The sequence below is a fragment of the Triturus cristatus genome, chromosome 5_1 (genome assembly GCF_964204655.1).
Source record: "Triturus cristatus chromosome 5_1, aTriCri1.1, whole genome shotgun sequence".
In the NCBI taxonomy this organism is placed as follows: domain Eukaryota; kingdom Metazoa; phylum Chordata; class Amphibia; order Caudata; family Salamandridae; genus Triturus; species Triturus cristatus.
In genome coordinates, this window is record NC_140587.1 from 805064190 (window position 1) to 805077876 (window position 13687).

Consider the following 13687-nt stretch of genomic DNA (forward strand, 5'->3'; position numbering starts at 1 on the left):
CCCAGATGTAGTATCAGATGTGGGTCTATGTGGCAGTACTTTTGAGGAGGACTTTCCCAGCTCTGTAGTACTTTTGTTGCATATCCGATGCAGACATCATCCCCACTGGATATTTTGGGGACCTTGTAATCAGATCCTACATATATAGCTTATACTATGTTTGGTTATATTGCCCCAAAGCATATGCTTCAGTTGAGGGATACACAAATTAATAAAGCAATAAATGTTACAATTCAAAATAAGCTTTATTCAGTTGGGACATACAACCATAAAAGCACAATATATAGCACATGACATACTAAAATACCATGATACAGATCCACATACAATATTAAAACACATACTGTTATCATTTTACAGTATCCAACAGACTGTGGTTATCTTCTCTTAAAATAAACAGTAAGCACAGAATAGCATGGCATATTTACATTAAGGGGAACCGTCGGGGCTTTCCAATGTCCAGTGTATAATGCATAAGTTAAAGCAAAACTCCAGATGTAAACAGTGGACTTATAGCAGCGTAACCTGATATTGATAGCGAATGATCAACTCGCAAAGGCTTAAAAAGTACTAAAGCTATAGTGCAAAATGCAAATGCTAAAGTGCAAATTACAGGAGCAATAGAACTGGCCCTAACTTAATGAAGGGTAAAGGTTCACGTTAGAACAGCACACTCTTTTTTTAACTTAATTGCACTTAAAATAAATGTAGCAGTATAAAAACATACATCAGGGTCGTTGAGTGCAAAAAGTAGGGTCATAGCAGCATTGATGGTATTGGTTTCATACTTTTTAAACAAGGGTTTGAGATAGACAATCCTTAAAGGCAGAAAAAGATCACATAAAAACAGAAAGTGCAAAGTGCTTTGTTTTGTGGACTCGTCACAGGGACAAGGGATAACTGGGTGCTAGTTCATCACAGGAAACGCAACCAAATGGTGCACGAGGCCTAATCTCAATCTGGTTAAAACATAACGATGGAAAGATCTTGTGACTAAAGAGAGATAGCATAAACGTACAATTTCCTTGCTCCTATCAATTCAGTATTCCAAATCTTCTATACGTAGTTAAATAATTTATCCATTAGAAGGATTCCATTCAGATGGCATCACGTTTATCTCTTCTTAAACAGAAACAAATCATTCCTAATTTTTCTTTTAACTAACAGGCTGTAAAGTACAAAATTGTGAGACAGGGTGAATAATTCATTCCTCTGTAGGAGTTGGGAAACAAACCTCAAGAGGCAGCTGAGTATGGTGTAAACTTACCACTATGGCACGTAGAGTAATTGTAACTGTCTGAGGTTTCTACCTTTTTGTAGCCTTTAATTTACGTTACTACTAATATAACATTCACGCACCTTTGCGCCCACCTTCAGAGACTGCTGAATGAAATACTTTGCAGATAGAAAGCCAATTAAGACTCACCCCGCACAGGGAGGACATGAGCATTTCTCAGCTTATTGAAGTAACACAGCAATGGAGAAAGAAAACCGAACTTCATGGAGTAAGGAAAAGAGGAACCTTGTCTGCATACGCACAGTACATTTTACGAAGGGAGCAAACACAACTTGGAGATGGTGGTTTCCACTAAAATCAAGAAACATGTGCTGTTACAAGCTTTTTACATTACCTCCCACAATATGCATGCAATGAGGTGGATATGATAGCACGCAGTAGAGAAGAGAATAAAAGGCCCTAGCACCATGTCCAGGTAAACTTTTTGTAAAGGGTGTTGTGAAAGAGGGCTGGCACTAATTTAAGTCACCAAAGAATGCCTGCATAATTGTTATCAACATGAATCATTCATGCAGTTCAGTTCAAAGCAAGTTTATTTAGACCACTAGTCCTAAGTGTTAAGTTTGAAAACACTTGGTAGAGTCCTCATGTATTCTTCTAAGATTTATGGGGACGGCTTTTAATAATAACCTTTTCATTAGAGGGATTGGGGGGCGCACATGCAGACGACGCATAAAGCGATCCAATATATGGTCTCCAACAAATGGAGTAATCTCGCTGACAAGATGCTAATGTCCTGCCTTTTGCCTGCATAATTTCTGCCGCTACACTCAAGGTTATTGAAAAGGGGCTTGATCGGGAAAGAGGAGGAAGTGCTAGATATGAGTTTGTGGCAAAATGGTCCTTGCGGACCCCAGCCATTACAGATATGGCAATGTGAGGTAGGAGCACGTTCAGCTCGTGTCACCTTGGAAATTTCATATAGATTGACTATCTACAAATCTGTTGAAACTATAAAAAACAATGATAATATACAATGAAGAAAGCAAATGTGATACAAAATGGAATATTCGCCAAATGTTACATGTTTTTGTAGAAATAAATTTAGTTTAATAATTAACACTTGAAACTGCTTAGTCAAAATTAACAGAAGTGGAAGGCTAACTTGCAACTCCCAAAACAAAAACACAATTCTACCAGTTCTAAGTTCTTTTCTTATCTTTTCGCCTTACAGGAGAGACAGGTGGTCATAACGGCAGGCAAAAGGTTGTTATCCTCATTGATATTACTGTTCTGCATTTCAAGAAGACATGTTTGTTTGAACATGGCTTGGTAGAACAGATATTTATCGCTCCCTTAAACCTCTTAGTGCTTGGAAAACAAGGCTGACTGGCTCACTAATTCCCATCCTGTTGAATACCTTCCCTACACCGTTGACCTGGTGTACGCATTTACAAACAGAAAAAATCAAATCGAAAATGTTTGCTATCAATTTAAAAAGTAACAAAAAAGTGGACACATTTTCCCCGTTTTTAGCTGAGAGTGCGTCTGCAGGTAAATACGGATTAGATTGTGCTGTTCAATACATTTGTAGGTCGAGTTCTTCCTCAATCTTCCATCACAATCTACTACTGCAAAATGTAGCTAGGTAGCCCGTTCCTTCATGAAATGGGTCAAGTTAGATAAGGTAATTGCTTGCGACATATTTAGAAATCTTTACACGGCTCTACCCAAATCAGACTCTCCCTTTGCTCTGCTTGAGGACTCTTTCAGACCATTAGATTAATCGCAGTGAGGCTGGCTCCAATCATGACTATCTCTTTAATGGACATCAAACCTTCAAATAGAAGGATATCTGCTGAACTCAAGCCAAAAGACTTAAAGTCAGACAAGATGAGCAGTAGTGGAGGAAAGCGTATATTACGGCTAGGGAGCTACAGTTTGGAAGAGCACTGCTGTACTATAAATCTTGCCTTTATTAGGCTACTGTCAAATTAATCTCCTTGGAACTTAAATCTGCTACTTTTCCTTAGGATTTGTTTAAGAAAGTCAATGAGCTATCAATCCCGGTCAACTTCAAAACGCCAGAAACAGGAATTCCCCCGCCAGGTCTCTTTGCCAAGCAGCCTGTCTGATTGTTTACCCTCCAAAACTGTCAAAATCTTTTAGGAGCTTAAGAGCCACAGAGGTGATGCCCCTCACCCTGCCAAGACTTATTTTTTTTCGTTACAAGAGATTTCGCAAGCACGTGTAGGTGAAACCTAAAAAAGGAGAGAAGAGTGACTCGTTAATTGGAGAAAAAAAAAAAAAAAAATGGGACTGGACTTGGTCGAGCTGGAAAACATTGGTCTAATTGCACAACTCAATACAGAGGAACATCATGCAGGTTTACTGTCAAGCAACCTGATAGAATAGGAACGTCTGGACATTGAACAAGGTAGGTTTTGTCCTGTACACAGCACAGGAGCAGTGCTTGTGACCAATGCTGACCAGTCTTGAGCTTAGCAGGATGAGGCACAGAGTGGAGAGATACTGCTTCTTGGCTGCTCTGCGACATTTGACATGGTCAACTATGAAATCACGCCAGACCGTCTCCGATCTGCTCGGATACCTGGATCAGCAATGGCATGGACATTTAGGCCTCGAACTGTAGCGTTCTTTCAATTTCACACTGTCAAGAATTCACATTGCCAAGAAATACACAAAGAGAGCTTGGTACCATCTCTCTCCTCAAGCCATTTTTTCCAGACAGTGATATCAGAACTCCTATTCAAGCCCTCGTCCTCACATCTTGACAGTGGTAATGCCCTACTCAATGGCCTCCCAGAAGCCACACTGACACCCTTTAAAGGCATGCTACAAGATATGGCACGTCTCATCTATGGCCTGAAGGTTTATAATCACATAATCCCCAGCCTGACGGAAGTTCATTGGCTCCTGTTGCTGACGAGTACCATCTTCCAAACTAGCCACATAATTTACAAAGTTATGTGGCCAGCACACTAGCTTATTAGGTCTCGCCTAGCAAAGCAGCACATGTGCTGCCCGCTTGCGAGACTATTGTCGTCGGTTTGGCTTTGGCGCGTGTCCAAAATGCGCGCTTTAGATTGGAAGGGAGGCATGTTGGTTCCCTCCCTGTCTCCTGTTTGCCGTGCCTGCTTGGACAGGAGATGTGCACACGCACGGTGTCCCTTTAGTTTACGGCAGACTCGACAAGACAGGTCTTTGCTAATTAGGTGTTATATTTATCGGTTTCACTTTTGCATTTCTATCTCGCCAGTGACATAGTTTTCAAATTTGTTACACATGCTGTGCAGCGCTTTGTTTACTATTTTGTTTACTGTGTGGGAGGTAAGCTCCAAATCTTTGATACAAAAGCAAAATTATGTTATTACATATTTTTGTCCGTTACAGCTTTGTCTGCAATCTGCTTGCTTTTATATTTATTTGGCTTCTTTGAACACATCGCGAGGTAACATTTTTTTAGGAGTGCCTTTCCCGAACTTCAGCTCTAAATCTTTAATACAAAAGCAACATGTTGTTATTACATATTTTTGTCCGCTACAGCTTTGTCTGCAATCTGCTTGCTTTTATATTTATTTACAAAATGACAGATGTCTGGTGTATAAGCTTATAGTGCCACTTCAAGCAGTTTTTGTACATGTATGTGTTTCTGCATGTTTGTAGGTTTCATATGGTTCGATCGATGTGTCTCTTGATACCGCTGCACGTGCGTGTATCTGCACGCGTGGATTTCCTTGTTTTTTCTGTGCGTCCGAGTACAGAGATCGTGTTTGGTTGTGAGACCATGTATGTGCCTGTCTTAAATCACCGATGAAAGCGGGTTCACCTCTCTCCTCTCCTGCTTCTGATTAAGACGGGGTCCTATCAAACTCGGGAGCCATTAATCACCATGTACCAAGCTCCAGCAACACCAGTGCCAGCAGAGGCCTGGCTGACATACCAGGGCTCCGGCTGCCCGCCTAGGGGGTGAATTAATATTTACTGAGTGTGCCCAGCTGCAGGCAATCAAGGTGGGATTCCGCAGGCCACTTCCAGGCCTTTTCAGCGCATTCCTTCCCTGAAAAAAGGACGCGAGTAGAGAGAGTTTCACGGGGAGCGCTGCGGAGCCAGGCACGCGCCACTAGCACTGGCCGCCATGACGGAGCCCCACAGTGCAGAGCCATGCCGGGGGCTCGGACGCAGCGCAGCAGAGGTCATGCTGAATGCACGTGCAGCGCAGAGCACCTGGAGTCTTGATCGGCCTGCACTACAGTGTAAGTATCCGGGCTTATGGTACGGCATCCCGGTCCGTGACTCCCTGTTAGTGCTGTATGGCGCAGGCTACAAATCCAATGGTCCGGCAAAGTACTACAGAACTCACAGTGGCAATGCTGGCCAAACTGCATGGACTGAGGCTGAGTGGCAGTCCTAGAGGCTGCAGGCCCTTGGTCTGGTCGCAGCACAGAGGACTGCAAACACTGCAGTTGGCAGTGCTGTGAAATGCAAGCTGGCATGACTGCAGGTCATACAGTGCGGATCACGACTAGAGTTGGCAGAAGGGGCCCAGTGTTGGCAGAAGGGGCCCAGTGTTGGCAGAAAGGGCCCAGTGTTGAATGGGGTTAGGGGAAGAGCAGGGCGGATGAAGGGACTGGGAGGAACTGCAGATCTGCAGGAAGGCAGGGTTCTAGACCAAAATGCCCACTTTAAAGAAATTGGACATTAACATCGACGAGCATGTTGACTTAAAACCCTCCCAGGAGACAGTGTGGAGGGTCAAGAGAGGCTGGCATCATCCATATATCAGAGTGAGTGAATGGTATGTCTGGATTCGGAAAGCTCTAGGCAAGATCTCAAACCAGTTATGGCTAAACTAATTCTGCATGAGGAGGGAAGAACGGCAGTAAGAAAATACCAGTGCTCTTTGGAAGAGAGCAAAGGGTAAATCTCTGAAGATGAAGGTGTATATACAAGCAGAACAGCCACACAGCTGAACAAAGTAACATAAAACAAGATGCATTTTTCAGATTGTCCACTTATAACCAACGTATGTAAAAGGCTAAATCTAGAAATAAAATCATATTGTAAGTTGGCACCCCTGAGGGTAACCTAAATCAGGACAGTTAAGACCCGCGCTGGCAAGCAGGCACAGACTGACTGGCATCAACTCCACATTCTGTGAAAAGACAAAGGCTGCCTCTCTTAGCCAAATTCAGACCCGGCGTCGTGCAAGATCTACTGTTCCCAATTAAGTACGTCCATCATGTCACAGTTTGACACATCAAATGCCTGAATAAATAAATCACTATCACTGGAAGAGCTTCACTGTCTGTGCCATCCACAAAACCTGTTGCATCGTCTTCAATGCGGTAACAGGCCACAATCCAACAGATTCTGCAGAAAAAACACAACACCCAAAGCCTTCACATTGCTAAACAGGGAATCACAAACTGCATAAGAAAACAAGCATTAAAAATGCAATAGGTCTCGCCTTTCATTAAGTTAAAGCCATAAGCAAATGGCTTTAACTTAATCAAAGGCGAGACCTATTGCATTTTCAATGCTTGTCTTGTTATCTTGCAGATAAGCTCACTATCTCTGGTGGATCTAGGCACACCCGCAGCCAGGACACAGTCTGCAGTCTGATGAAGTGTAAAAAAGAAAACAAAACAGTAGACCTTCCCCATGGAAGCACCCAGGATCTGCAACAACATCATGTACCCTTCAGGACTGTCCCAAATGCTGCTCCAATTTAGGAAAGTGTTGGAAGACTCATCTCTTTAAAAAGAATACTACGTAACATTGCATTAACCATCCTCAACCCAGCTCCACCTCCTCTTACTCACTGACAATGTTTTTCTTTGACCATGTACAGCACTTCTTTCCCTTAATGGCTAAATTTGCACTATACAAATAGCATATCCATACCTACATACTGCCCTGTGGTATGCCATAAAGAATCTGCATGATCTCTTATTCTTTTTAACCAGTACATTCAGCCATTCTGTGGCCATCTCGTTTTAGATTCAGTATATCATCGTAACCGGGCATCACGCAGCTGCTTCTCAAATTTGATCAACATTCATCTAAGTAAATGGAACGGTTGACATTTTATTTGGCTGGCATTCACAAATGCACATCTAGCAACATTTTAAAAGAAAATGGTGACAAGACCAATACTTAATCGTAGGAGGGAATGCAGAGACCTACTCTGAAGACCTCTGGCTTCCCCTACTCCCTGCCCATACGAGTGGGGATAGTGAAGAACCTGTGGGTTCTGTTAGATCAAAACAGGCCTTTTCTACCTCAAACTGTGAACACCTGGTCTACAAGGGTTATTCAATCTAAATTTCAGGACAGTTGTATCCTTCATCCCCATCAATTTGCTTGGACAAGTAGTGGGCCTTGTATCTTGGTCTACTTAGATTACTGCAGTAACCTCTATTTAGGCCTTCCGCAATCAACCAATCTCAAAACGTCAGTGACTTCATAATACAGAAGAGTGGGTAGTGGAGGGGGTGTGGAAATTCGATCATGTCTCACAGAGGGACAAAACCTGCGCATAAAAAATGAAAAATCATAACTTGACGCAATCTGCGCAACCCAAAGAGTCTTCCACAAGTCTGAACCCAATTTTCTCTCCAGCCTGGTGACCCCGTATCAACTGGTCAAATCTTTACGGTCTCTTCAGTGCACAACGGTTTAAGCGGACATATAGAATGGTAAAGCTTTCTATATGATGGGACCCAACCCCGAAATTAACTGCCCCTCGAGCTTTGTGATATTTCCAGTTTCACATAATTTGAACATGTCTGAAATACTCCAACGGGGAAGATAATTCTCCCTCTGCATTTCAGCTTCCATGGACAACCCAAGGATATGTACCAGCCGTTCTATAGCTGTTCTATTAAAGAGAAATGACTATTGCCCTCACAGTCTTATATTTCTTTCATTTTTTTGTGGTATGGTTTGAACAGAGCTTGGATGATGGTAATGCCCAAAACAACGAACAAACAGTTAAAAACAAATACATACATTTAAAAAACATGCCTCCGGAGAGGATTTCTGAAGAATGAGCCTAGCTAGGACAAGGCAAGCTACTAGAATCTATGATGTGTATGAGCAGGATAGATGGATGGTTGTCTCTGTTGAGATCTCCCCTGAGGATGGAATGGGTTGAGGGATTCAACCTACTGTGAAAAAACACTGCTATTTCAAGAATTAGACTGCTCCGATTCAATGTACTGGCCTGTACATATTGTACCCCGACAACATTTTATAAGGTAGACTGAATAGAAGTGCTAACTGCCCCAAATGCAGCACTGCAGATGCCACAGCAACATACCATGTCAAGAACTAACCTCAGATATACATCTCATGCCTCTGTCTATCTTCAAGTCACAAGAGTTAGTTTACAATACACATTTTGCACTTGAAACGTCTATCACTTGTGGACTTAGTGAGTACATGACACAGATAGGATGGGAGGAGAGCTGTAACGCAACCCTTTAATCTGCCGCAAGTTTGCTATAAGCAGTTTCTTCAACTATGGAATACACCATTATAACCATCTACTGGCACTCTGCAAGTAAACTAGTGAGCAGTGACCCAAGGAACTTTACTCTGGATTCCTGCTAAGAAACCAGATCTTCTCAAGTACCAAGAAACTCATAAATAAATCTGATGTGACAGCTAACATGAGCTATCCTTGTTCACAAGACACAAATGTTTAGGAGTCACAAGAAAATGTACGCACTGCAGAGCAGAAGGAACAAGAGAGTGATTAAAAGTATAGTGTAGGGAGAGTTCATGTTGGGCAAACTGTACCAAGACAGGCACCATGTAGTGGTTGAATAGCTTGGGGGACAATTATAGAGCAGAGGGGCACGTCACAAGGGACTTGAACAGGAGAAGATGTTGAAGACTCCATCTAGATTAATGATCTGTCCGAGACAATGGAAGTTAACCATTTCGGGATGACTTCAAAGAAGCCCAAGCATGTAAAGAGCATTTACCGGATAATAGTGTAGAAAGCCATCAATAGATCTAGGGGTACTACAAGCAGGGGGTCTCTCGTCATTAACCACCATTGCACAGTCCACAGTGGCCAAGCAACACTACAAACAACTGGACCAGAAATGGAGAAGCAGCAAAGGAAAAGTGGAAAAAGACACCATCAACCAATCACAAGATCTGTGCAACGACCTCTCACACTTCTTCTGCAGCAAAATCGCAACCATATGCAACAACTTACTACAGCAAATGGACCACCTGGCCCTCGCCAGAAGTCTCCAGGTGGGGAAGAACCCAACACAGTCACCACAAAGGACACCATTAATACAGAGGAAAACACAACAATCATGAAGACCATTCATTCCAGGGCTTTGCTCCTTTCTCACCATATTCGGGTTCTTTACCGTGCTTATGTTTTTATAACTTAATAAAATTTGCTTAAAAAAAAAAAAAATGGGGATATTATGTGATTTGCCCACAATCACAAGATGTTGAGCCGGCGCAGAGACTCGAACCTGGTTCTCAGCTCTGAAGTCGGCAGCTCTGGCCATCATGACGCAGCCTCTCCAAGCTCAGTTTTCCAGCTAGCTACATTTTGACATGCTGGTAACTGCAATGGACATGAAGAACATAAACTGCATATTAAGTGTAGGGAAAATAATTTTAACTTATTCGCACGTGCACAACTTTAAGCTAAAAAAAGTGCTATGATGCGGTCTGGCCATGTCTTTTCGCTTTTTTCCTATGTTTTTTTTACTTTAAGCTATGTAGCACAGAAGCTCGCACTGCTGACCAACATTTTGGAAAAAAAATAAAGCCAATAGAGCTTGTATAGGAAAAACCTATTGGCTTTGCCAGTGCTTGTTTCTTTGGCGCTCGCCACCAGGACTTCCAAACGCTGGGGCAGGCTCATACTGATTCGACCTCATGCCTTTCTTCAACAACCCTACATTTCCTGTATTTTTAGCTTTCTCAAAGTTCTTTTTTTCCTCTCTTCTTTCTCCATTTGTCATGGTTTGTGAACCTTTCTTTTGTGCCTTGTTTCTCTCTTTTCTCCCTTTCTACGTGTCTACATGTAATGGTGAACAAGCACTGACAAAGCAAATAGCAAGTAGCAGTATTAGCACATTCGAGTGAAGCACACAGGTAAGAGCAAGCAAGAGTGGACAAAGTGAGATGTAGCTGTAAACTAGTTCCTCATCCACGTCATTGCAAGCAATGGAATCGAGAAGGAAGAATGCAATTGTAAAGTTGTGCGATACAGCTGTAAAGTAGTCCCTCATGCAGTTCAATGCAAGGACTGAATTTGTGGAAGGACACATCCTAACAGTCAATATTATTTGATAGATTACTATTTCAGTGGGTTGAGTCAAAAAGTGAATGTCAAAGACTCAAACCAATAGCTGAAAGAAGCTGGTCGAAGAAAGCTGATGGTTCAAGGGGTGGACCGAAAGGTCAATCCATGCATATTGTGAGCAAACAGTCAATTTGAAATCTGTACAGTCAAAACTTTAAAATAACCCTGGCCTCAAAAATGAATGCCAGTGACCTGTGGAGCCACTGCCGCAAATTAGGCACAGGGAACTCCAAAAAGCATGCTAAATCCATGTGTGCACAGACAGATTGTCTTATATGGTGTTTAAGTGAAGCCATCTCGGCTAAATCAACCGTGGCTTCAAGTATTTCGGTACCCGGTCTCTATCTTTGCCACATTCATAAACGGAGGTGGCGAAGAAAAAGTGAAAGGGCACAAGTCAAAGGAGGAATGTGTCAAATATTGCTTTACTAAAAAAGCAGGTCTTGTGTGTGATTTTCACATTGCAACACCGTGTGTGTTGTTTGGTTGATCGAGCCAAGGCAGACGAGCCAGAAGCATTGCTGAACTAAAGCGTTTATGCATATACGGTTAAAACGTCTACCCTTTCACGATGGCCAACATGACATAAAATGGACGCATTGTCACTTTCCATCAGCCAACGTGATGTTAATAAGTCAAGATTCTTGCCAAGCCTCCCCTAGGTTTTACAGCACGGTACGGTAGACCTAAAATGCCTCTCCGTTTCCTCTTGAATAAACAAACTGTCTTGATTCAGAAGAAACGTCATCTTCGTATCCAATTTGCTTCAGTATAGGAGTGTACAACGATACAAGTTACAATTTGAAAGCTACTGAACATATCTTCCTCCTGTTTGAATTTGCTGCTGCTACTACATGTAGAATGCATCGTGTACATAAATGTATTTCTTTGCAGAACAGTCTCCAGTGGTTTTTACAATTTACATAATATTATTAATCTTAATCAGTGCTTCAGCGTACGGATTGATGAACCCTAGATGACGTGCAAACATTACACTTAAGGGGTGTCTAACAATACTTGCTAAATCCTAGATTAGCAGAAAACAGCTATAAGTGAAACCCGAAATAGGCACAATGCTGGTGTTGCACTGTACTTCAGAAATGTAATAATAGACCTCACTATTAAACCAGGTGAGGCGAAGTTCAAATGTTCTGAAAGTGTCAAGGTGTCTCTTTAGAGCGCCCTTACCAGGAGTCCAGATGACCCAAGGCTGAAGGATCCTCCAGTATTTTCGCCAAAAAACTCGTCAAAGCCATCGTCCCCGTCGTCATTGTCCAGATGGAACATCGTTGTGCCCCACAGAACTCTTTGAAAGGCGCACGCTGCACGTCTACATGCTGCAGTGCGCAGGCAGAGCTGCACAACCACAGCACAGCATCGACGGATACACCCAACACTTAGTCCTCTTCTCAGATGCACAGATGAACTTTCGGTGGCTGCTGCCTAGTGCGGTTTAGTTGCAAAGGAAACAGAAGTGTCAAAGCGACAACACAAACCACCCGCCCTCACTTCGCCAATAAGATGCAGTCAGAAGATGACAGCCCACTCCCCACCCAAGAGGAACCCGGACACCCTCTGTCAGGTCCATGAACTCGATCACATGGCCGGTGTACCGCGGTGTAGTTAATCATTCTACTAACCTCGCCTGCACCTTTTTTCCAAGACAATAAAGGCAACCAATAGCAAAGAAAGAGTCCTCTCTGACCGACCTTGCACTTCATATACAAAGAAATCGAAAATGAAGGTATGGAGCAATGATAATTGACGTCGACAGCAATGCCACTCATCACAACTAATACAGATATGTATGTGGGCTTCGCTTCCGGGTGAGGTGAGAAAATGGGTCGAGTTAAAAAACACAAGTAAAGGAAAACATGTTGCCGAGTTCTACAGGGCATAAGAAGCTAGTATCAAACCTTAAAGAATTAACAAGAATAAAAATAATTTAAAATGTTACTTTGTTTCTTCGTAAATTAATTCCTGATTTCATAGTGGTAAGCATAAAAAATAACCTTAAAAGACTGAAAATTGCAACAGCAATCATGTTAGTCTTAGCTGTTCCAGAACAACTTCCCTGCAAAGGGAAAAAAATTCGAAAAATGAAAAACGATCAAACTAGTAGACAAAAACTTGCTCTTTAAGTGTGTGTGGGAAAGAGTAAGCTAGTATAGGACAAAAAAATAACAACAACAAAAATAAAAAAATAAAAAGCACTGGCATAGCCAAAAGGTCTTGCTTTTGGGACCTTATTCGTGTTTAGCCAGAGCTATTTGCGGTTAGCAATGACAAAGGGCCATGCTACCTCCAAGGACAGTTCCAAAGGTATTTACATACCAGTACACCTCAGCAGCTCATCCTTCACCAGAAAAAGAAACAAATTGGTACGGAATTCCCCATCTAGCAAAGACAATCCTTGGGAATTATTGAAGGCGGTAAGGACCCGGCTCTTCCTCAACAGATGATCCAGGATCATCTAGAATAATAAAAAGAAAGAACCACACACAAAGAGATGGCTTGGGGTGGATCTCACCCAAGATCACAAGACTGTTCCTCAATTAGGATGGTGGGCACTGCCCAGTGGGTCCCCTCTCTCACTCTGCTTTCTTGCACACCAGGCATAAATGCAGCTACACTATCACAGTGATACAAGAAGAGCAATCCACTAATCATTATGCACAACGTCCAGACTTCTCGCATAAGCAAACCTCACAAGCCACACTCTTACAACAGCAATCATATAAAGCTCAAGGGTCCTATCCCTCACTTCTTTTCTCCACCATACACTTAAGCACAGTGGCAGAAGACAGGATAAAAGCACCACTCTGGTCATCACATGAGACTAACACTTCCTACATTACCCACACTATAACCCATCCTCTGTTGGTGGGTCTGACTGACTGTTCCTACTGACATTCATTCCTGGGCAGAGGAAAATACAGGCTGCCTCTTCTGCTGGCGCACATGAACGAAGACTGGAAGCACACTGCTGCCACGCCTAGAATACCTGGCTAGCGCCCTCTGCCCTATGTGCGACCGCAGAGAACCCCTTGAGGTGCGCTGCCCGGGAGATGGAACTCTGG

The 13687-nt window shown here is 42.7% G+C and overlaps 1 protein-coding gene across 2 annotated transcripts in view; it reads right to left on the reverse strand.

The window, feature by feature from the left end:
- Positions 1 to 13687, reverse strand: part of LPIN2 (lipin 2) — a 560786-nt gene that overhangs the window by 518127 nt on the left and 28972 nt on the right. The window contains exon 1 of one of the 2 annotated variants that reach the window (XM_085605826.1): positions 11796 to 12236. The exons of the other annotated variant lie outside the window; for it this stretch is intronic. Coding sequence (XP_085461952.1) covers positions 11796 to 11894 — 99 coding nt within the window. The 5' untranslated portion in view covers positions 11895 to 12236. Of the gene's footprint in view, positions 1 to 11795; positions 12237 to 13687 lie in introns of those variants that run through there. 2 annotated transcript variants of the gene reach the window in all.